Here is a 25,185-nt window from a genome sequence, read left to right on the forward strand (position 1 = left end):
TGCTATTTTAATCTATGGCCCTGTTTGCTTTCTGTTTTCAGACAGAGAAAAGAGAATAGGTTGCTCGGCCAGCTCATTGGCCCAAACTCCACAGTTGATACCTAGCAGTGCCAGGAAGACGAGAAAAACAAACACCCCCGTGCTAGAACACATGTGCACATGTGCCCACACAGACAGTTCATGTAATCATTCAAGTGCGTGACTTGAGAGGCAAACATTTGCGTGTTGGGAAATTAATTAAACTTGTGTGACCAAAAAGTCTGTACGGATTATGGTTCTGTTTAATGCTATTATAGATTTAGTGTTCAGGAACAGTGCTGGATTTGAGGATTATCAGGCTCATGTGATCCTACCTTGTATCCAGCATGGGTCCGGCTCTTTGCGAGCGGAGTGGTAGAGCAGAGCTCGATGGCCTCGGGCTCGTGAAAGATCACCGTGGGCAACGGCTCCTTCCTCAGTGTCAGCACATTTAGCTTGGTCTTCAGCATGGTCTGAAAGTGCTGATGGAGAAAAAAAGACATACATGCAGTGATTTAGGCAAACTTATAATAGGACCTATCAGACTTTCCTAGATGGCTTGGCTAGATGCTAATAACTTGGTTGCAACCTCCTTAACATCAGCATTTTTGCCATCTTAAAGTGTGTAATACCGAACAAGATCTGTCATCAGCTTCAAATCCAGAAATACAAGCTGTATAAAAGGTAAATGTAGGAGAAATGCTACTTGGTGCATCATAAAAACTAGAAAAAGTGCTAAAAAGACACCAGAACTGCCCATGCCATTGAAATATACCCAGAAACACAGTGATATTAAAACACATCAGTGTGGAAAGCTGGAGCCAGAGGCTGGAAGTAAGATGTGTGAGAGCTTTATTCTGCACCAAGTGGAATGTAAGGAGCAGATGAAGGGAGCTCTGCCCTCCCTGTCTCCATCAAAACAAGAGAGGCCGTCTGCTCTCAAATACTACAGACCACGGCCAGTGTTTCCTGAAGCCGAGCAGAACCACATGGTCTATCTGGACTTGTGTTGTGTACCCTGTGGAATTTCTGGGCTTCCTCAAAGCAGTCAAGATGAAACTGAGCAGCTAATGAAGTCCTGACTTTCATAACTAAGGCAGAAAAGACAGCTCAAAACCCATTTCATATCTGCTTGGCTTGGTTTTTTAAGAAAATCTAGTTTGAGGAATCAGTCAAACACATTAGAGAGGTACTCTGGGAATTGTATCTAGCATTTTAATGGCAATTTTCTACTGGTATAACTTTGCAGCTTCTCTGGGTGAAATTTCCAATTTTTCAACAGGTTTTATATTATCAGTCAGTAGGGCTGGGCGGTATACTGGTTCCGAATACTGGTATTTTTTTTCCTTATAATACGAATTCTTAATATACCGGCATACCGGTGTATTTGATTACACAGTGTTTGGACCGCTGCATTGTGAGACACTGTTTCAGACCGGACCCTCAATGTAGCGCTTCTAAACACTCATGGTGTGACTGTGTCGCTGCGAGGCATGGTGAAGATGGAAAGGTCCGAAAAACAAAGTGGCAGAAGGAGAAGACCAAAGCGATTAATCCTGCTGGGGGCTTCAGGGGGAGTAGCAGAACCATCCAACAACTTGAAAAGAAACTTTAGGTCACTGGCCCTTGTGTGACACCACTACAAATAGGGGTGGGCGATATGATGATAATAAATCGTGAATGATTACAATGTGAAGACGATCTGTCAAACTGTAGAGATCGTGGGATCGTCTAGGGCACACTCTATAAATTGCAGTTCTATGTTGATGCACCGACGCACCAGACGTATCACGTCGTCAACCTGACTGATACATCATAGCGAATTACGGCAATGATGCGCTTTCTTACCTGCCTCCTAGTTTATGTGTGTAGCGGTAGCCACATGGAGAGTCATGGCTGGAAGCCAAACAGAGTTGGTCACTAAAAAAAATTCCACTTCCATTATATGGAATTGGTTTGGATTTTCCTTAACTGCTGAAGCGCAGGCAAATGTTCTGTGCACAAAACAGAGCAGAACAGGTTCGAGGTGTTTTGCCAAACAGTGAGGGGCCCGGCAGCACCGGTACCGCAGGCGGAGGCAGCAGCTTGCATAAAACCAAAACAGTCAACATGAACACAGGTGTTTAATAAAGGCACCCTGTATTACAAGTCAAGCAAGCGATGGAAAGAGGTAATAGAAGCAGTTACCTTTTATCTTGCAAAAGATATGGTACGGTTCAAGACGGTAGAAAAATTTTCTGTTACTACTTTTGCAAGAGTGCACTTTTTTAGAATGTTGTTGTTGTTTACCTTAAACTTGATTGTTTGCATATGCAGGCAAAACTGCGACTACTTAAAATAAAATCTATTAAGAAAGGTTCTTTGGACTAAATTGTCTGTTTTTCATTTTTCAATTTAAGATCGTGATAAAATCGAAATCGTGATTTTATTTTTAAAAAATCGTGATATGATATCTTTGCAATATCGCCTACCCCTAACTACAAGTGGACAGCTCTTAATAGAATGCACCTTGTGTGACCACTCAAGTCCACTGCCTATATGCCAATGAGCCTATGCCTTATTTGGGGAGCAGTAGATATTATGCAACCAGCTATCTCCCCTCTAATTTCACAGCTTTGAGCAGCTCCATTTGCTGTGGGTATGTTGTCCACTACATGGTGCCATGATACAAAAAGGGGGCTGAAGGAATAATGACGTAACAAGCACATTTGTCTCTCTTGCTCGGTGGAAGCCCACTTCTGTATTTGTCTATGCCCCTGATTATAACTTGAACACTTGTTGTTGTTGATGCTTGTATACATCAACATGAAGATATGGAATTGAGAAAGCTACTTAAATGAGTGGCAGACTTCTTCAGGAAAACTCAACAAATCTAAGTTTTGTTTTAGCCTTATTTTTGGAAACACATGTCTAATACGCAAACCTTATGAACACCATGTTTCTGACCGCATGATCGCATAGCCTACTCAAATTCAGCTGGTTCTAATCTGTAACCTCACCACTAGATAGCGCTAAATCATCCACATTGGTCCTTTAATATAATATGCTGACAAGGTATTATGTGTATGTGTATTATATGTATAGCATACATATCTTGTGGAGTTTCTCATTAAGTACAGTTCCCATTTACAAATGCTCTCACTCACTTTTTTCCTCTGTGGAACTTGAAAGCTGTTTTCCACGTTGGACTCCACAAAAGCTATTTTTTATGCAACAGATGGTCAACATTTTGAGGCGATGAAAACAGCCTTTCCTGCCAATATCCCACTATCCTGCTATCATCAATCTTCGCTGTTGCTTCATTGAAGCCAAGTGGAACATCCTCAGTCAACTTTAAGAAACAAGCTTGGTGTCCAGTTTCTAAATTGACCGAAGCCACAGTTCTGTAATAATAAATCATAACATTTATGTGTTATATATTACATTGGCAATATTAAAAACATAAGAGTTTCTCCTGTATTGTCATAATTTGTACTGGTGCTACCATTCGCTCAAACAGTTGCAGTGTTGTGTTAATTGGACTTAAAGCTGATACATACTTAAGGGGAATATTAATGCTCTAGGGCCCTGACAACGCCATACAGTAACACGCAGCCGGCACACTCACTGTGCTGGACCTTCAACTGTGAAAAGAACAATAAAGAGAAAGGGAGGGGGTGGTCCCATCAGGAGGAAGATAAAGCAAGAAAAAAATCACAAGGTCCAGATGAAGGAGAAAAGGAGAAAAAGTAGACGGAGTTGTAAAAGTAAAGCCACATGTGTGTAAACGCTCGCTGACCTCCGCGTCAGCACTTTACAGCTTCCTGACAGCGGCTCACATTCTTGTGGTTGGCCCCGGTACGGAGCAAGGGGGGGCTCCCAGACTCCTTCACCCCCCACCAGGAGCATAAGGCCTGAGAGGAGGGCTGCTTGTGGAGTAACCCTGGAATTCTATTCACAATATTTTCACTGCATTTCATTTCTCCCAAGTCCCAATAGTCTCCTCATGAAGTCACTGCTGTTATTGGTTCTATTTCTAACTTTACCTTGGAGACAAGTTTGTTAGACAAGTTTTCTGTATCCACCATCCAGTGTAGGTAGAGAGGTAGGGAGGTAGGTCAGTCACTTGGTGTGTAGGTAGGTTCTTTTTATCAGCAACTAACACTAGTCACTGAGGGCCTTGAGGGGCCAGTAAACTGAACACATACCACAAATATTAACAGTAATATTTGAAAATTTAACGGTACTACTGGGGTTTTATAATAACGGATGACTCATGCCATGTGGTTGTTGGGTCCTTTCAATTTTGCCGTGTTTCTGATAATTACTTTACATTTAGAGCAACTGTTTTAATCCAAATATTTGTAATCTGGGTGACTCTAAGCATCCAAAATTTCCAACTTACATTTTGAAATTTTGGAGAGAGACACTCTGTCTCTGGCTGTGTGTTCATCATTTACATTACTGTGTCAAAATATATATCACAGAAAACGAAAAACAAAACACTATACAAACCTATTAGCTTTCCCAGCAAGAAGAATAAACATTTATAGTACTTACTCCATAAAGTGCATGTAAATCCTATCGATGAATAATCTACAAAAAATGCATTCTATGACCATGGGACTTCGTCACATAGCACCACTTTAATACTTGTCCATTTGAACAAATATGCCACAGTGACATAAATGTGAAATTTGTTTTTAGGGCACGTGATTTTATATACTTAGACTTGTTGTTAGTCATATCAAACCATTTCTTTTTATGTCAGCCAGTCATGACATTTACCGTCAAAACACCATAGTTCTGCATATTTAGCTCTATGGCTGGAACATTAAAAGCATCAACACTGACTCATTGCCGCAAAGATGATCAAATAAAAAGAAACATGGGCTAATGCTGCCAGACCACCTACATTGTGACTTCAAAACAATTCAGTTATTTGCATTTGGGGGCCCACATAATGCATTTTTACCAAAAATGAGTGTTATCAATCGATTATCAGTCATCCCACTGAATTGGACGCAGGGATCTGTTTTCTGTTGTTTTTCAGACAAGGCCTTACTACTAAGGTCAGATAGGGATCTGACAAACAGACCCAGTGCTGCCAGCTCATTCTGAACGACTGCTCTCTAAGTGTGTCTCTAATTACTGCTCAAAATCTCAAGTGCCCATGCTATTTTTTTTCTAAATATCTCTCACTATCAAATAACAGTGAATTCCCTTAAATATGCAAATTCAGTCCTTGAATATTCACATCCATGAGAAATCAAGGCTTCAGACAGGATTCGGAGGGCTTCTTGTGCAGCTCCCCTCCTGCAGTGATGAGCTTAACAGGTCACAGATGGTAAGTTAAACTCTCGGCCCCCTGAGGGAGCATTCTTACAGGAAAGAGGTTCTTGGGTCAATATCATGGTAAGACACTGCAAAACAGGGTTAAAAAACAGGCGCTAGGCCACACCCACAGAAACACACAGACAAAAAAGTTTTGCACAAAAGTTTAGAGAACAGCTGGAAATAATGTTAAGGAGCCAAGCAGAAAGATGTCGGTGTCCAAAAGCATGATAATTGGAAAAAAATAAACCCCCAAGATACACAAATGGCTACTGGATCATCCCAAATACTTGAAGAGTCAATTTGAGAATGGTTGGGGCCTTCAACCAAACCTCAAGAGTAGAACGGTCAACAACATTAGTCTGTGTCAGAAGTATCTGCATACACCAACTCACATGCAGAGAGCCTGAAGAGGGAAGCATGTGCAGAGAGTGGCATTGTCAAATGTTTGTGGGATGTCAGCAAAGGACAAGACGGAAGGACAACACAGTTTGCTATTGGATCATTTACTCTGCAACTCAGTACAAAATTCAAAACCACCTGGACCTGGATCGGAATAAATTAAGACTAAGAATAGAAAAGTGCCACCAACCTGCTAGCAAAAAATAAACAATGGCCAGTGCACTTTAGAAGGAAGATCTTTGTCATCAAGCCTCAAACCATGAACAAACATCATGGGGACAAAATATGACGTGCACAAAGTTTTGTTTATTTAGTTTTATGCATAAAAGGACTGCTGGAAACATGCTGAATGAATTTCCTCAAAAAAACATCTGCAAAGATCATTTTTGGTCTATTTTAGGACCAGTGTTTACACCCATGATTATAGCTATTGCTGTGTTTTTGTCATGTTACCACCACCTGTGGATTAATAGAAAACCCCTCTAGCACAATGTGCATCCTGTCATCTATGTACTTATGTGTTAATGGAAGTGTTCTGAAGACAACAACTGAGGACACGCACACACTTAAAAATATTGGTTAGTTGTGCTGCAACAAAACAAAAATTCCAATTTTTTTTTTTTTTTTCATAGCAGGGCAAAAATATATTCTTTATGCAATAACAGACATCAAACCAACATCACCACATCCGATAAAGAAATGTTTTCTCAATTAGTGAGGGTAAGATATTTTTTCTTTGTTTTGACTCCTGTGGGAGTATAAACAGGACATGAGCTTAAGTTACACATCAAATGTCTCAAACAAGGTCAGTCTGAAACCTCCAAACCACGTCTTTACGCTTGAGACTTAAAGGGACAGTTTACCTAAAAATTAAATATACTATGCATGCTTTTGCTCAGGATTGTAGGACTATTTATTCATCTAGATTTGATTTTGGTGTGAGTTGCACGCAACCGAATATCAAAAAAAAAAAAAAGAAAAAAGAAAAACTCAGCCATAATGTCTACATCCAGAAATCATGACATGACTACCCAAGATCATCCCACGGGCCTCATCAGCAGTTTGCTGACCATAGCCACAGATGTCGACCTTAAACATAATCTACAAGAAGCGAGAAATGTGTTTTTGTTCTTTAAGGGAGCAAATACAAGAACAAACTTAGTTCTGGTCAGGTCATTTATACTTCATGAGAAACTGTGGCAAACTCTGGGGAAGTCCTCACAAGGCCCTCTCACTGCAACATACCTCACATGTACTAATCATTGTGGAAGATGCGGAAGATGGACGACAAGAGGCAATTTTCTTATTTAGGTGGATGTCGGCCAGTCGTTTTAACATTGATCACGTCGTTCATTCAGCATGCACTGACACACAGAACTCCAGTCTCTACCCAGGAGAGATTAGCCATCACATTGCCAATATTAGCAACTGGGAGCTCACAGAATGGGTGTTAGCATTTCCGCTTTCCGGATTAACCACACCTACATCCAATTTCTGACCATGACAGAATAGCTTTCAGACACTGCAGGAGAAAAAAAGTTCTGCTCAACTCATATGTCGAGGTCAAGCTGAGTGAACTCCAAACAAGGGCTGCGAGATCTTAAGCGAGAAATAATGTCATCTTGTTCCTGCAGGACAAATTAGGACAAATTTTGTGGTTGTCTTGGAGTATGTAACAGGCCTTAACATTGTACAGAAAGAAGTGTGCATCTACAATTCCGCTTGTGATTGGATGGAAGCAATGTCCTCCTCAGCAAGGGCTAGCCCAGTGAGGCTAGGTCAGCCATCGGTACTAGTTAGGTATAAAGTCACACGCATAAGCAATGTTGGACTACAAGGAAGTTGAATGGAAGGAAGGAAGGAAGTCTAGCTGTTGGGTGGTACTGCTAGTTATGGACTGTTGCCCACAACTACCTTGTTGTGGGTAGATGCACACGCACACCTCTTTGTGTTTTGATTGGCACGCATTCAAATGTATTGTTTTGAGTCACACCATCTAGTTCAGGGGTCAGCAACCCACAGCTGTGGAGCTGCATACTGCTCTCTCATACCTCTGCAAGCAGTGCGGCACAAGGACGCTATACAAAGATATTCACTTTTTCACAATTACTGCCTCAGAATAGAGGCAACTATTCACTTAATAGTGAACAAGTGAGAGCTACGCAAACAACTGAATGACATTGAATGCCACACCACTCACACTCACGGTTGTAACATCAACCAAAAACACCGATCTCCCACAGTGCATTGCAGCACACATACGCCTTGCTATCGAGTTTCAAATGTATTTTATTTTAGCTTGTTAGTTATTTAAATATAATCCTAAATTTGAATTTATGGTGATCTTGTAACAGTAAAATAACATGTGTTTAATTTTATGTTGCTCAAAATACGTCACAGCTGCCTATGTGCGACACCCGCCAGCAGATCCAGCCCGCTATTTATTGAACTTTTTGGCCGCAGCCAACCATGAATAAATCCCTGTTATGTATGGATAAATACAATTTAGTTTTCTCTGTAGCAGTTCTTTCATTTCACAAATGCAACACACTATAGTTTTTTATACATAGGCCTAGCATAGAGGTAAAAATGACGCAGTGTTATCTTCATTAAGGAGTTTTGTGGCTCCCAGTGTTTTCTTCTCTGTAGGAAACGGGTCCAAATGGCTCTTTGAGTGTTGAAGGTTGCCAACCCCTGGTCTAGTTCCAGTGTATTTGAAAGAAAGAAGGAAAATGATATCTACAAAACTTAGCATCTTACACCACAACAATCAAGATAGATAACGAGCACTTGTAGGCCAGACATAAACAGTGCATATTTGATTTTGGATTGAACTGTCTCTTTAGACATTGTGCCCTTGTTTGTTCCGTAGCCACCCTTTATACACACAAACACATCCTCCCTCCTCACATATTAAAGGAATAAGCTGTGGTTCACAGGTACAGCTGGAGAAGGCATGTGGCGACAGTACCTTCTTAAATCCCAAAGTCGGATGCCCCCCTCCAGCGCCCTGCATGGTAAAGACCGGGCGGTGTAACTTTCTAAGCCATCTCTCCTCGTGTTTACAACCTCCCCCTCTGATCCTGGAACAGTTTACGAGAGGAAATGTGTCTGAATAAGCTCAACCCACTACACAGAAAACAAACCTGTTTTTGTCAATTGTGATTGGAGAGCCAAGTCTTGTAGGAGGGAGAAGGTCAGTTATTGGATGTTGTGATTGGTGCGTTCCTTCTGTAGGAGGAAGTGGGTATTAAAGCGAGCGCTAACCTCAGAGTCCGGGGGTGGCAATCTCTGGCTGGCAGTAAAAACATCAACAACTCTTTGACGTAAACAATGAACCCACCACAGTTTCTTAAACTGCCTACTTTGAACCCTACCCTGAATCTACTGGCTTTCTACATTTTAGATAGTAAAGTAAAAATTGTTATTATCCTATTCATTCTATATAATTATTCTCCAGTTTTAAGGTAACATTGTACAAATACAATTATTCTTTTATCTGACCAACAAATCTCATAATGTTTTACACTTTAACGTTAAAACTAATTCAAACTAGTAATCAATTATCAAAGTAGCTGCCAATTTGTTTTATTTGACTTCCCTGGACTAGTTTAATGGTGAATATTGGGCAATTTATTCCAGGTTGTTGTGCCTTTCCAAGGTGAGAACTTACCATTTTTTATATGTGTGCAGAATTTGTGTTTAATAGAATCTCAAGGTGGCCTCTAATGTAAATTTGAACTCAACCCTAAAGACCTAAATGGAGATGTGAATGAAGCCACATTCCCACATAAAAGGATTTGCTTGCTACTTGGGCTGCTATCAGCATTGTGAATTTGGGGTTTCCTTGTCGGTAACATCTGAGGAACTTCATGCTTCAGTCAGTCAGCTGTATGTTATATAAACAGGAAGTGATTAGCCACGACGTGGCAGTGAGAGACCATAGGATTTTAATGAAACTTAACAAGCTGCAGTGATGACAGCTTAAAAAACCTTTGGCGACGTGAAATGGGGGGATACCAACTTGTACTCACTTCAACTTTGAGGTGATGAAGAGGTAATGACCAATGAGACCGATACAATTGACGAATACATTGTGTGAATATATGTCAATATATCGCACACATTCTTGTTTACCACAAGGAAACTTTGGCCTTTTGTTCCTAAGAGAAAAATTAATTGATTTTGAACTTGGAGTGCCAGGTGAACCCAGATAGACCGGTTGACACTATTTTCTTAGTTCTGCTTGTTTCACTTTGAAACATTTGGCATGGGAAATATACAAAAAGGTCACCTAGACAACCAGAGCATGGAAAATCCATTAGCAAATGAGCAAAATGCTTTCTATGTGGTTGGGGCTTAAGTTGCTGCCATTGGTCACCACCTCAAATTTGAGAGTAGTTTACCAGCACACTTTGTGTCACCAAAGAATTTTTTGGCTGCTGTTCTTGCAGTAATTTCATTCTGGTGCTGTTCGTTGAAAACCAATTATTACGCCTATAAGTCAAGGAACCGAAAGAGCCAAAAGCAGTTTGTTCACAAGGAAGGAAACTTACGTTAGTTGAAAAAGAAAGTAGTTGAGGGAACCATGGGAATTTTGTGCCAGTCTGCTTGTGAATTCCTCTTGCCACCAAGAACCCACTTTCATCTACATAGCGGTGGCCACAAAGCAACCTCAGACAGACAAAGAGACAGACAGACAAAACAAATCCAGGCAGGCAGAGATGGCCACAGTGACAAGACACACAGGCAGAGGCGGGCTCTGACCGTGTTTGACCTCACTCAGCTATTTCTGAACTGTCAGATTTGCGTCTTCTCATCGGCTTGTCAGAGTTGCACACATTAACGTGTCAAAAGTAAAACCATGGCTAAAGAAAGAACTGCTGACCAAAAAAAGGAACATGTCTGGCAGCTCTAGGAATACTCAAAAGGGAATCATGGTGTTGTGTGTGTGCATGCTGAACCTGCCTGGCAATGTGCTTACAAATGCATAAGTGCAGTTGTTCCCAGACCCGTGTATGTTGCGCAATCTGTCGGGGAACTAATCTCTGACTGGGGAGTGAAGGGCCCCCGAAACTGGCTGAACCACAGTGTGGTCAGTGAGAGGACGGAGGGGTGGGGAAATGGACACAGAGGAGGGACAGACTGAGAGGAAGAACAAAAAGACAAGATGTCTACAATTCCAAAACACAGCAGCCTGCAAAACTCTCGCCACAACCTGTATCTCCTCTCCCCATACCCCCCATACCTGCAACTTGTACCTCTGCCCACCCCTCCCCTTTTTTCCGACTGAGCGTGAGACAAAAATGCAGCAAGACATCAGGTGTTGCTATGGCAACAGAAGGCGGCACCAGAGAGAATAATATGGATGGATGCCACGGTGAATAACAGCAACAAAACATGAGACACAAGAATGGTAAATTCTACACAACTGAGGGCTTCAGTTCTATAAACCCCACTGTTCCCCACACGAAAGAGGTGGAGGATACCATTCTAAAGCATGGGGTTGCTATGGTTACCAAGCGACCAATGGCCAGGTATCGCCACATTACATTGGAGAAAGGGCCTTAATTCTTATTCATAATGTTAGTTTTAAATTGGAGATTTTACTTTGGTTGATCCAAAATAATCTGGACATGTTTCTGTTGTTTAGTCCAAGAATAGAACAACCTGAGCAACCTGATCTCTCCAGCCAGTCAGCACTGCTCCCCAAGATGGATCCTACACTACCCACAATGCAAATCAACAGCATCTGTCACATGGCTGACATGATGCATGTTCACTAGTCCTCCAGGCACGGTCATTTTAGGGTGCTCTGGTTTCAGTCGTGATTACACCTGCGACGTTGATGCAAATTTGCAAATCAGAATCACAAAATGACTCCCATGTGAGCAGGCTTTCAGAAAGCCACATTTTTCAGATTTCAAAAACCTCCCTTCAGCGACACCTCAACTATTCTTTTTAGATGTGCAGAGGCTCCAACGTAAAAAAAAAAAAAAGTTTCCCCATTGTGAAAGCCCCCAAATAGATTGTTTTTATAGAACAATAGACCTGTTTCCACAGGCACTAAATAAAATCATCTGTTGGGTATATGGTACCTGTTTACATGCACCCAAAACATCAATTAGGATACAACATTTTTGCCATGTGCAATGTAGTTCTGTCTACTGTGGAGTGTCTAATCGGCTTCCAGCAGATAACAGAAGATTTTTCTCGCCCCAAACTTTACTGAAAACTCTTAAGAGGACTATGGTAGATTGAGATGGACCCACATTTCTAATGGTGCTCGCCACATTGATCCCAGCTTCATTCACCTGGTTCAAAACACATGTTTGAAAAATTTGTCGTTTCGCTATCCTATATTATCCGACAAAAATGCACAAAAAGACTATTTATTCCAACCACAATCGGATGAAGGGCTCACATGCTTATTACGCTGCATGATTACCAAAGGTTTTACGCCATCCCTCTCAACCTGATTTAACATTCCTTCCCATTGGATCAGCCTGTACTGACTGGGGTGTTTGCATGAGGCATTTTTATGGTTTTATGGTTACATCAGGCTATTATTCAGATTATTAGTGGAATACTGGAGACCATGTAATCAAAAGGAATTCACCAACTGATGTGGTTATTTTCTTTGGACAAGTTTGGAAGAAGTGGCTAGAAGTCATAGCTAAAATTAAGAATTTTAACAGCTGTGAGTTTATCATATTTGGACACACAATTTAGACGCAGAATGCCATATAAGAAATAAACAAGCAGAATATCGACCTAAGATTATTTCAGTCAGCTGGGTTTAAACTGCATCACGAAGCTGTTTTCTTCATTTTACTGAAGAGTCGAAGAATGGTCAAGAGTTGAATGATTCACTTGCACACGACTAAAAATTTACAACAGAAACCAGCCTCGGAAAATGTGAGGGTGACACTTGTTGAATAGTACGACGTGAGTTTATCCCAAGAGAAGACAGAGGTCAGTGTTCAATAAACATGAATCAGTAACAGTTCAGTAAACGACAATTCTACCGTTTCTGAAAACAGGGTTGCTAGGCGACACGTGCAGTCGCCACCAGTTCTCCACATCACACAAACACCGGAACTCTTTAAACATAAATAATAATTATTATAATAATTCGCGATTCCATCTTTTTGACGCCTGGGAAGAAAAAAAAGGAAGGGGGTGGCGGGGATTGTGCAAGTTCACTTGGCAGGCACTCCGCAGGCCGACATCTGGAGAGCATTACGTCTGCAGGAGACGTGAAGCCAGGGTCGGTGCACGGTTTACCCCTGGATATCAAACTACGTGTCATATACGGCGTCTCCCCCAGTCTTATTTTTGTTTTTCATTTGTCATTTAATTATTTATTTATTTATTTATTTTGCACCAGGTCACAAGGCACTTTTCAGAGATGTGGCTCATAAACCCAGAGGAAAAAGAGGGGTTAAGCATCCTGATGTGGCGACAGGGAAAGGGAAAGCAGAGTGACAACAGGAGGAGAAGGCCTGGGCTCAGTGGGTTAGTGTGAGCTGGATGAGACAGGCCTGTGCACCAAACATTTTAAACGCATCTGGAATGTGTGCGTTTCTGATTATGAAAGAAAAAACTCGCGGCGGATTTACACAGGAATGCACTGATTGTTGCACGGTGCCGCCGGTTTGCGTAACGTCAATAGGTGCGTTTAAATGTAGCATCGAGAATAAATCACACAGAGACGGGGCAGGAAATCTTACTTAAACCTTAATTTCTCTCATTTTTAAGTCGTACACGAAGCATATGTACCTGCTCGGAAACAGAATAGTCTCCCTACGGTGGAGCCATGAAGCACGGCGGGTTTCAGCAGCTTTCTACGCGGCTGAACGCTTTATTTATTGCCGCCCTGTCAACTATGAACGTCTCACACGCGCGCACACACCTACCTGCAGTCGCTCGGACGCAGGTTGCCACATATTAGCAGAATCGGGGGTTCTCCGTCTTTACAACAGCTGGTTCTCTTTCCGTAGTCCGGTTCACATCTGTTCGCTTTCACAGCTTGCCTGTGTGTCCTCCTCCAGCCCAGACTGCTCAGGGGATGAAGGCTGTGTGAGCTTCGCTCCGCCTGGCTGTAGTTTTCACACTCGCCACCAGGTGGCAGTGTCTGCGCTCCCTGAATGTGGGTGGAAGGACTGGTGGTGCGTCTATGTACTGTAGGAAAATCGAGTGACGCTTGGCTATTTTATGGAAATCAATCGTTTTTGTTTGTTTGTTTCTCGCTTTATTACGCGTACAGTGGATATACAAAAAGCAACATCCAGATATTACATTTAGGTAGTTTGACGTAGAGGTGAACTAATGAACTGACTAGATGCACTAATTGCACCATTGTATATGATATGAAAGATACATTCATGAACCGTTTTACGTGAACGTTTTATGACAATATCTCTCTAAATAAAAAGACATAAAAGTATTTTTAGTTTAGCCCAAAAACAAATAAGAATATATATATATATATAATATATATATATATATATATATATTATTATTATTATTATTATTATTATTATTATATTTTATTTTATTTTTTCTGACACGTGCAAATCTGAAGTGGTGTGCTCTCAATCCAATATTCTACTGAGGTAGCGTCATTAAGCATTCTTATTCTGAATGGCCTATTTCTCTTATTAGTGGATTATTCATGTGCATGTAAACACAAGTGTTATCACCTAGCTTCTTCTCCCTTTAGTGTGAAACAATTAAGCCCCTTTAAGCTAATTGTTTTGGTTTAGTGGCATGCATTTTGTCTGTCTTTCATTCACTCGTCAACATCAAGGTGCTTGGTGGGAAGGTTGTTCTGATACTCTACTTCTGTGAAATTAGGTCATCTCATTTTCTCATTTTCAGAAATAAGAGGAAGATAATCGTAAATATAAACATAAAAGTGCACTCATAAAATGGAATACATTTTCTAAAATGCATTTGCAGCACTAGTATGAATTCCTTGCATGGGTTGAGCTGAACACCAAAAGGAATATATAATTGTATTCATCATTAAAAAGACGACTTCAAGGCTTCAGACCAGAGTGGCCGGCCACTGAAGGAATCAGAGAAATGGAAATGATCATATAAAACTCTAACACAAACGGCATGGTATTTTTTTCAGTGGCTTGTGGCAATTAAAGTGCGGTTAGTGTAAAACTTACATTCTCATAATTCCCAAGTTTCCCAAAGGCATCTAAGGACAAAGAATGTCATGCCCACACATTTCGATTTGCTTCAACAAAACAAGCCCTACCAAAGACACTCAATCCGCCTGATTATTTTTGTTTAGTTTAGCTTGGAATTAACTTGTTTTAAAAGTAAGATTTTATTTTGTTGTTTTGTTTCTTAACTTTGTAATGAACCCCCATAGCATGTCAACCTAGCCTCTCTATGCATCGGGATCTCTCACAGATAAAGTCTTGTGGGACTTTTGTGAAGTCAAATAGCCTGACCCACGAGAGCGTTCAGAGGGCAAAAGTCAAGCACAAGGGCTCCAAAACAGACCACGAGCTAAGGTGAAAGCCAGCAACAACATCTGCTGCTCCTGCACTGTGTGTGTATGCGTACACACATAATATGTGAAGGTGTGTTGAGCGACATGACTTCACAGTCACAGCCTGCATTTAGAGATGTTTACATGGGGGAACATCTGGATAAAGCCTGAGGTCATTGAGGGTGTTCACGTTACCAACACTCCATAAAAGGCCTTTCCCACGACTGACGGTTCAGACTGGTGGGCATGACCTTGAAAAGCAGTTGCTGTAAATAATCAGGATCCATGGAGGACATGTTCACATTCTCTGCTTAAGATAAAATAGAAATACCACTCTGTAGGAGTAAACTGACATGAGCAACAAGTCCTGAAGAAGAATGGAAGTATGATCAAGAATATGTATCTAAAATACGTAACCAATGCAAACATGTACTGTAGTTGTTAATTTGTTCGCTATATTATATTGTTCATTCTTAACCTGCTGATTATTTTCTCCATTAATCAACTTATATATTTTTTAAAAAAATGCAAAACTGTGAGAAATGCCTTCACAAGTGCTCTTAACTATTTTGAGATTAATCTGCTAAACCTTTCAGCGTTACTTGTGTCAACTGATGCATCAGTCTGATTTATAATAAAACACTGTATTTGCTTTCGTTTTCCATGCATTTTATGTGCACAAAGCTTGACTTATAAAGTAGTTAAGCCGTCAGATGAATGTGATGTAGTAAAATATATTACAGACTCTCTAAAATGTACGTAGTAAAGTAGGAAACTCAAGTAAAGTGCCTAAAGTTTGCACTGTAAGTTTGTACAGTACCTGAGTAAATTGCTCACCATTATGCTGTAATAGAGAAACGGACTTGAGAGACATTTATCTAACATTCAGCTATTGCTAGATTTTGTAATTTCTTTCATAACTAGTAAGCCTCAGACACTTTGATATGGTGTCCCACATGTGCAACAAATCATTTATTGATGCCTGTTTACACCTAGGTTATAAAATGTAGTATATATTATATATAGACTCATTACAGAAAATGAGGGAGCAAGGTGTAGCCAGAATTCACACGAGACACCATGTGAGTAGATTATGTTCACTCGAATCTTTATTGTTTACATAATTGAACATAGATAATAGGTAATCATGATGTTGTTGCTGTGTTTAAAATGAGAGAAAAATAAGGGTAGGATTAGCTGAGCCTATTGGTAAAACACTGCTTGACCTTGAGAGGAACAACACAGCTGCACCGACGGACAGTTTTCCATTGGCAGAACACAGAAGCACATACATACATATTCTGGAGTTGATATCAAGCCCGTCCGTCTCTATCTCCTCCTCCTCCTCCCCCTCCCCCTCCCCCTTGCTTCTCCATCTTAAGTCACTCACATCCAGAAACTATTCAACGTTGTCAACACGAGAGGTGAATTTGTACACTAGGATAAACAGGAACATTCAGTAAAACCAACTATATGTCTGTGCAGTGAGAAATATACCTACCTATTATCCTAAATATTACTTGAATATGTACGGTCGGGTCACAGTACTCCAGCAAACCCACTCTCTTTACTATTCATACATCACTGAGAAACTCGTAAAGAACAGGACAATATGCATGTTTAAAAAGAAAACATTCTGTGACTAGCGTATCATACACGTATGCATTTTATCTACTAACCACAAAATACCCAAAGAAAATATTTGGCACAATCTTTACAGAGAGAAGTATAACTGCAATGAGAAAATAACAACCAACAAACAGAGGGTGTTAAAATATTGCAGAGGGAACATCAAATCTAACCATGCACGAAGTAAGGCAACCTACCGCAGAATTTCTTTCTTTTTTTTTTTTGAATATAGAAAAAGATACAGTGTATGCACCACGAGAAGTGCACCTATTTCTACAACACCTGTAAGGACTGTTGTCAGCACTGTCTGCTGAGTTTGCACTAAGAAATGTGGGCTTCTGGGTCGCTGGCTCCACCTACAGACAGACAGTCTGGTGCAGACTAAAGTATCACTCTATTGTACAGCAGAGGTTGCTGGTAGTGTTGCCCATCGTCAATAACTTAAATAATGCAAAGTATGCTCTTATGCTACAATAAAGCCTTATAGTGGACTTTGACAGGAAAATAGATGTATCAAATTCCAGATTTTTAAACTACAGAATATGTTTTAGATTTTTTTTTCTCCATTTTACATTCAGTTTTGTTTGCTATCATGTTTTTCTTTTCATAGGAAATGCGTTCATATTTGACTTTACGTATGTGTGTGTGTGTGTGTGTGTGTGCGTGTGTGTGTATATGCACACATGTACGACTTTGGGTTTGAGATGGTTGCGTTTTACAAATCCTTTGTCTTGATGAGGGTGACCAAAGGTTTGTCATCAGGGCTGTAGTCCTCGTAGGCGATGGGAGTGGCATCATACATGGCGGGCCTGGACTTCTTCCCAAATCTAATAAAAAAGCGTGAAAAAATGTTTATCAAAATTGCAAATCCAAATCCTAAAGTAGATGTGAAACACCAAGCGTATACAAGGGGTAATGAGCCTTTCATATAATGAGCTGAGAGCAGGTCACAAGGAGACTTTGCTTGAAACAGTCTTAATGTGATCTTTAATCACAATATGCGTGTAAACTGACTGTGGCAGTTTACTCCTGACCCTTGAAACAATCTCTAAACTCAAGGTTTCCTTAGTCACTCTTTTGTGATATGACATGGCCCATAAAACCCAGTGAAGACCAAGCTATAATGGTTCTTTTTGGAGGTTAGATCATTAATTAAAACTACACGATTAAAATGTCACAATGTATTCCATTGTTGCAAAATCTCCAAAACAAGCAGCACATTATCCAGAAAGAGAAGTAATCCATTACTAAGATATTACCAAGAGTGCCTCTACCTACAGCAAAGTCTTTACTTTATCATGCACACAACCGTCACTGTAACCTTTAACAGGACAAACTTAAATAGGGTTCTCTGGTCACAGGTGTTCAGAGATGTTGTCTCTTGACTACGTACTGACATGTGGTTCTAACCCGACTAGGTTTTACAGGGACTATTGTACATTTGCCTTTCGTAAATAATCCTAAAAGCTTGTAGTTCAACATGTTAACATCTGAACTGTTGTGCACCAAAGTGTGAAGATGGTGCAAATGGATGAAACCTAGTTTCCTGGAATAAAAGCTAGCAATTTGAGTTGACCTTGGAAACCATAGAAACACTCTCTAAGGTTCTCTCTGAAGGGTCGTTCCCCATTGAAGATATCACATGATCCACAGGAATGAGAAGAGTTTAAAATAACAATTAATCATGCTTAACTAAATGAAACTGAAAAATACAGGCATATTCCCGAGCCATATGCAAAACTGTGATTGACTTGGAAGTTAATCAGTAGGTATGTGTAAATCCTGCCACTGACCTGGCATGGCGGATGGAGGCTATGGCATTGCTGAACTCGCTGTCAATGCTGCGGCAGTTGTAGAACTCCTGGTAAGCGTGGCGTGACGAGCCCTGGTACTCAATGCGACTGATGCGGCAGATGCCCACGATGAGGATGATGAGCATAAGGACGAAGGCCACGCACAACGCTCCGATGATGATGTAGAGGGAGTGGCGAGGCATGTTGGTCAGGGTGTCCTCAGTGTGTGCTGGCTTCCACTGGAGGTCTGACACACACACACACACACACACACACACACACACACAGGCTTACAACTTTCCGCATGTGGCGTTTCAGATTAATAACTGAGGAGATGTTTTGTGACTGACTTACGAATCTCACAGCTGGGCCCCACCCACCCAGGTGGACAGTGACAGGTGAAACCATTTGATTGGTCGATGCAGGTGCCTCCATGGTGGCAAGGGTTGCTCTCACACTCATTGATGTTGACCTCACACTTGTCCCCTGAGAACACATGTAAGGTTGAATTCTATGAAAGCTACAGAAAATGGAGCTAAAACCCTAATGTAGCTTTTCTCAAAGCCAGTTACACTTTTGGTTAATTTACTAAATGCATCATTTTCCATATATCCATTTGTCGCTCCGGTTGTCAGGCAGAATTAGTGCTCACCCAGGTATCCAGGTGGACATGCACAGGAAGCGTTGAGTCCTGCGCTCTCACAGCGGCCTCCATTCTGGCAGCGCATCTTCAGGCATGGATCCTTGTAGATTTCACAGTGTCTCCCTGCACAGACACACACACAGAGGGAATAACATAATCCATCAGGCTGCAGGTTTAATAATGCAAGGCTATAACCCTCACATCCACTTTTACATACCATCAAACTGTGGAGTGCAGACACACTCGTAGGCATTAATGAGATCCCTACAGGTGGCATAGTTCTGGCAGGGGGCAGACAGACACTCGTTGTACTCCTCCTCACAGTACAAGCCATGGTAGCCTTAATGGGGCACAAAGATATGCACACGTTATTTAATTTTTATTTATTTATTTATTTATCTTAAACTGGGGAGAGGGCATATTAATGAACATCATAAATCATGTAAATATGCCAGATTGTAGCTGAGGCTAATTTCCATCTGTAGTCCCTAAAGTAGGTTGTTCATAAAATAATAATAATAATAATAATAGATAGAAGAAAATGTAGAAAATACCTTGGGAGGAACTAAATATGGATTTAGCAATAAATACACACACACAAATGATTCTAGTGGGACAAACAAATACAAGGGAAAGAAGAAGTGACTTGTATAACCTTGTATTTGCTTGTGGATGTAGCACAGCATTGGTGAAGGAGGTTATAAATGAACAGGTCCTAGGTGTTAAAGCTGTGTGGACTGAATACATGTGTGAGAGCAAGACGGACCTGAGTGGAACGGTAAAGTTACAGGGAGCAGAGGTACAGAAGGTGCAGAGGGTTGAAAAAGACGTGAATAGAGGTAACAGAGCTGAAGATGTTGAAGTTTTCTCTGCGTGTGATCAGGATAGATAAGGTCAGAAGTGAGTACGTTGAGGGACAGATAATGTGAGATGCGACAGAGGACAGGACGAGATGTAAGCAGATGATTCGCTGTGGTGGCCCTTGAAAAGAACAGCTGAAAGGAAAAGAGAAGGTGTTAAAGTAGTGCATTCCTCCTTTATTGTTGCTGCTCAGATTGTAACCAGAAAAACTGTGCCTTTGACACTGGGATCCTCCTGGAGAGTGTCTGAATCCAACAAGGTATTTAGCTGGTACAATACATCAACCTGTACACTTTGACCTCTTTTTTTATAACTGTGGTGTACAAATACATGATATAAAGGTTAATATTTATCATTATATTAATCATTTTCAATGTACATCCTCTTCTTAGTTGTCCAGTATGTTGCACAGCCAGTATTTTGCTGCTGAGTTTCAGTGGGATTGGACTCAAGGTCAAATGACATGCAATGCACTGTGTTTTCCATAGGATGGCAGCTGTGTACTGAGGCAGAACGAGACTCAAACAGCTATTAACATGGTGAGTGTGAATGCCGCACAATCAATGCACACTTTTTTCTATTCAGTAATATCTGCAAGCTAAGGAAAGCATGGAATGGGCAGCAGCACATAAAAGACAATGCGCCACGTTAACGTTCACTGTGTGTGCTACATAGAGTGAAGAAGTGCAAGCATATGCTTTGCAAGTCAGTGGATGTTTCCTTTTAAATTTCAGAAAATTTGCCACCTTCATTTAAGGAATAATTCAATAATTAAACTAGTGACAGTGTTTGTATTATTCTGCCTCCTGGTGTGCCTTTACATAACCGCACAGTCCCAGCTGATACACTACATTACACTGAAGTGTGCCATCTACAGCTGAGAACCAAAACCTCCAGAGGAGACAAAATATCTCTTGAGTTCTTACACCAGAGTTTAGCAATTTGTTTTCATTTTCTCCACTCCAGCTATGACTGAATTTCTCTTTGGGGTCCCAGTGCTGACTAAAGGTTCAACCAGCCCTCCCTGGGTTGTAGCTAACGTGTGTTTGGAGGAGGAGAGAATGGGAATGAATGAGGAGCCCAGCAAGGACCTCTAGGGTCCTCTCTCTGTGAAATGCCAGCGAAATGTCAAGTGGCTGTCCAAGACTCTGTCTGCTGTCTGTGAGGCTGGCAGCTTCTCATGTGAGCTGGATTACAGGCAACTGGATGATGGATCCTTCTACATATCAGCTCCCCAGCAGCTTTCTTCTGAAAAGCCAGGAGGCATTTACACAACCCGACACATTTACACAAGGGAGACGGTCACACAAACACCAGTGTATTCATGTTCTCTCACACCCACACTGGAATGAAGGCATCCATACGTTCTGATGAGGTGGAGGAAAAGGCAATGCTGGTCAAGACATTGCGTTTGTGTGTGTGCATGTGTTCCTTGTGATCTCTGTCACGCTAAAGACAAATCACCAATTTCATCAGTCCCATTAGACAAGGCCGTCTGAGCAGAGTCATTTGAATGGATGGTGGCATCTGCTCTACCAGCATAGTCACAAACGTTGACGCTGGACTGGGAAACACGCAATCTTTTAAGTCCACTGCTTCGCCAGGAAGAAGATAAGGAAGGAAAAAAGGTCAAGCAAAAGAAAAGAAATGAAAAACAGAAAAGAATTAAGATACATACTGTGATGAAGACAGAGTAAGATATCTGAATAAATGGAAATCAGTGGGCGCTCACTCTGCACCAGGACACAGCAGGAGGAGGAAGGAATAAGGAGAGATTATCAACTGAATAAGTTTCACAATTCAAATGCTTCCCCAGGTGAGAACATTTTTTGAAGAATTTGCCAAATCACTAAGTGAAATATATGCACAGCGATACATCTATCCTGCAGAGACTTTGCATAATGAATGAATCGACTGCAAAAGACGTAGCATTAAGACAACCAGTTGATTATAAACTGAGCTTCTCAATATTTTCAGGCATATTGTAAAAGAGAGACAAGAAAATGAGAGGTTATAATGCACTGAGATGAGGGAGGAGAGAACCGGAGCATCACATCTGAGACCTAATGAGTGGCTCATACATTCGACTGACAGCTGGGATAAGCAGACAGCAGCAGGGGTGTCAAATTATGTTTATGGCCCAACGGGAAAGTCATTAATCTCACTACCCCAGCAAAGGTAATTGCAAGACAATGGGTAATGATCAGTCATCATTCCACTCAATTGGAATTGGAATTGATTTGATCACGGACCCATCAGCACCAGCAGCACTGTCTAAAAATAACTCGTCACTCAGCCAGATTGATATCTACAGCCACGAGTCATCGTCATTCTACATATCATTGAGCTTTATATGCTGGTGGTAAAGACAGACGTAGCGTAGTAATAAAAGATCCAAAGGGTAACATATGGGGAGTTCTGAAGGACAAGACCAAGCACAAGCCCCTTTGTCTTAATTGACTGTGACTGTTATTGATATTTTGAATAGAAAAATTAAGTGTTCAACATTAAAAAAATTAAAATAGTAAAAATAGTGATAGTAATAGTAAAACGCAGTAAAAATACGTAACTCATAAAGACATAACAAATTTCCTAAATCTCCTACCTGAATTAATATTTATGTTATTATATTCCTGGTGAAATTAATGAAAAGAAATAATCACCTCCTCCACAAGTTTCATATCCTACATGAACCATACACTTAAGTTCAGTTTTTAGAATTAGATTCGCTGTTAAAAATATCTTCTTCTTTTTTGTTTTTTAACTATGGCATTAAGAATGTTTAAATGGCATCAACTACTTCTCCTTCATCACAAAAAATGTATGATGTATCTAATGTGTAAACACTGACTCCTGGCTCGCTGTGCTCTCTATAGGTCTCAAGTTTCCACACATTCCATGAGTGATTAAGCTGAATGCTGAACCACTGCAGGCCTCCAAACAAACTGTAGCGTTACCAAACTGTGCTGGTACACGCAGTTCTTTCAAATTTATGATGATCACAGGAAAAGCTCTACAGATCAGTGCAAGCCCAGCCTTGTTGGTGTTTAGTGGAAGCGCTCAAGAGAGGTAAGAAAAAGAGAGGTATCTTTGACTGGAGAAGAGTTGAGATGAATTAGAAAAAACAATTCCAAGTAACACAGAAGGAGTTGGCAGAAACTGCTCTGATGGATGGGAGATGGGATTCATCATTTATATGCTTGTGCTCATTGTCACCCATCCACTCTGACAGACGCACTTCTGGAAGTGAGACTGACAAAGACATATAACTGTGGTACAAAGGCGCAGAAATAAGTTCAGCTACCAAAAAAAGTTTAGGGGGAAAAAAAAGAGGAGGTCGGAAGATTCATGCATTTATTCAAATTTATCTCAGATTTACAGCGACAAGATGATCTAAGCCACCTCCAGCTGATTTTGTCTAAATATATCTCTTGCTCGCAGCCACATGACAGCAGTAAACAGCAGCCCCCTGAGGTTCCACTGAAAGCATCAGTCGCTGAGACGTCAGGCACCAAAGCTCACCTGGGACGCACAGACACCTGTAGCTGTTGCCCACACTGCGGCAGACGCCGTGGGCGCAGGGGTTCAGGGCACAGAAGTCCACCAGCTGGGCGCATGTGGGGCCTGTGAAGCCCGCTGTGCAGCTGCAGCCGAAGCCCAGGGGGCCGGGGCCCTGAGCGTAGCACGTCCCGTTGTTGTGACAGGGGCTGGAGGCGCACGGGTCCACCTTCTGCTCACACGTTGCGCCCTGGTAACCTGTGAGAAGCAGGACACAGAGAGAACGAGGATTAACAGAAGAAACACAAGAAACACAGAAGGAAACCTGAGAATGTCCTCAGTCAGGTGACACTCTTTGGTCGTTCTGAGGATTCACCCCTGCAGCAGGGGTTATGTTTATGCAAATCAGCTGGTGCAATGCGATATGTGACATCCATTTTGGAATAAGCACTTCTTAATGCAAATATACTCGTAAAAAAATGATACTGCAAGTCGTAAATTGTCAGGAGGGCACATAGACCTCTAGACATTTAAGTATGCGTTCAGATTTGTTTGTTGTTTACTGTGATAAAAGTTCCATTTGCACTTTGGAACTTAAAGAGTAAATCTGAATTACTGCACAACCATGTCTGCATCAGCACCCAGGACTTAACCTGTGAACCTGCTTTTCTTGGAGCAAAAAAAAAAAAAATAATAAATTAAACACAAGCTATAATTTCAGAGCTCGCAAATAGTTAAGGATTACACATTTTCATTTCTTAGCAGTGATTTCAAATTTTAAGAAGTACATGTAATAGCTTTCTTTCCTGGCTTTCAGTGAGAAGATTGATACTGCTCTCTGTGTGGGTGTTACGTATTCGATGAGAGCCAGGAGAAGATTAGATTAAAGTCAGACAACATTGTATAACAACTAGCTCCCTCAAAAAAAACTGAAATACATCTGTGAGTTCCTCCAAACCATTCTAAATTGGTTAGAAACTAACATCAAATACAAGATTAACACAAGTTTAATGCATGTGCATACTTGTAAAAATGATCATTTAGTGTAGGAGTCACACAATATTTTTAGTATGTCTGTCATCACTGCCAGAAAATAGTTAGGTATCTGGCAAACTACAAACCACGTGTTTTTACACAAACAAGACAGGCAAACTTAATGTGTGCCATACCTGTGTTTTTCTGTTATTTTGGTGGCGCTAACAGGCTAATGGTCTTCATATTTAGCACACAGAAAAGGGAGCTGTGTTGAACAAAAATCTAATTCTACTTTATGAAAGGACTGCCTAGCTTTCTAGTTTTACTCTTCACTGCTTTTGAGTGACCTCAGTTAAAGAGAGATTGATTCTAGGTGTGCTAACGCAGGTGGAGGGAGGTTGTTGTGTTTCCGTCATGCTGGAGACTCCGGGGTTCTGTGCTTTCATTCCCTTTTGTGGTCTCTGTGTCTGTGCCACTGGTTTCTTCTTCTTCACCTTCCCTCATTAGTTTGTGAGCCTCTGCCTCTCTCAGCCATCCAC

At 41.1% G+C, this 25,185-nt stretch overlaps 2 protein-coding genes across 2 annotated transcripts in view; both read right to left on the minus strand.

Moving 5' to 3' along the window:
• Nucleotides 1-13,824, minus strand: part of pid1 (phosphotyrosine interaction domain containing 1) — a 33,419-nt gene extending 19,595 nt beyond the window's left edge. The window contains exons 1-2 of the mRNA XM_047594223.1: nt 13,653-13,824; nt 354-500 (exon numbers count right to left, since the gene is read on the minus strand). Coding sequence (XP_047450179.1) covers nt 354-500; nt 13,653-13,682 — 177 coding nt within the window. The 5' untranslated portion in view covers nt 13,683-13,824. The remainder of the gene's footprint in view (nt 1-353; nt 501-13,652) is intronic.
• A 2,506-nt stretch (nt 13,825-16,330) lies between these two features.
• The window catches only part of dner (delta/notch-like EGF repeat containing), a 50,756-nt gene continuing 41,901 nt past the window's right edge, over nt 16,331-25,185 (minus strand). Inside the window, exons 8-13 of the mRNA XM_047595000.1 lie at nt 23,696-23,929; nt 19,530-19,652; nt 19,322-19,435; nt 19,024-19,155; nt 18,670-18,916; nt 16,331-17,703 (exon numbers count right to left, since the gene is read on the minus strand). Of these exons, the coding sequence (XP_047450956.1) occupies nt 17,592-17,703; nt 18,670-18,916; nt 19,024-19,155; nt 19,322-19,435; nt 19,530-19,652; nt 23,696-23,929 (962 nt within the window). The 3' untranslated portion in view covers nt 16,331-17,591. The remainder of the gene's footprint in view (nt 17,704-18,669; nt 18,917-19,023; nt 19,156-19,321; nt 19,436-19,529; nt 19,653-23,695; nt 23,930-25,185) is intronic.

Source organism: Mugil cephalus, chromosome 9 (assembly GCF_022458985.1).
Source record: "Mugil cephalus isolate CIBA_MC_2020 chromosome 9, CIBA_Mcephalus_1.1, whole genome shotgun sequence".
NCBI lineage: Eukaryota > Metazoa > Chordata > Actinopteri > Mugiliformes > Mugilidae > Mugil > Mugil cephalus.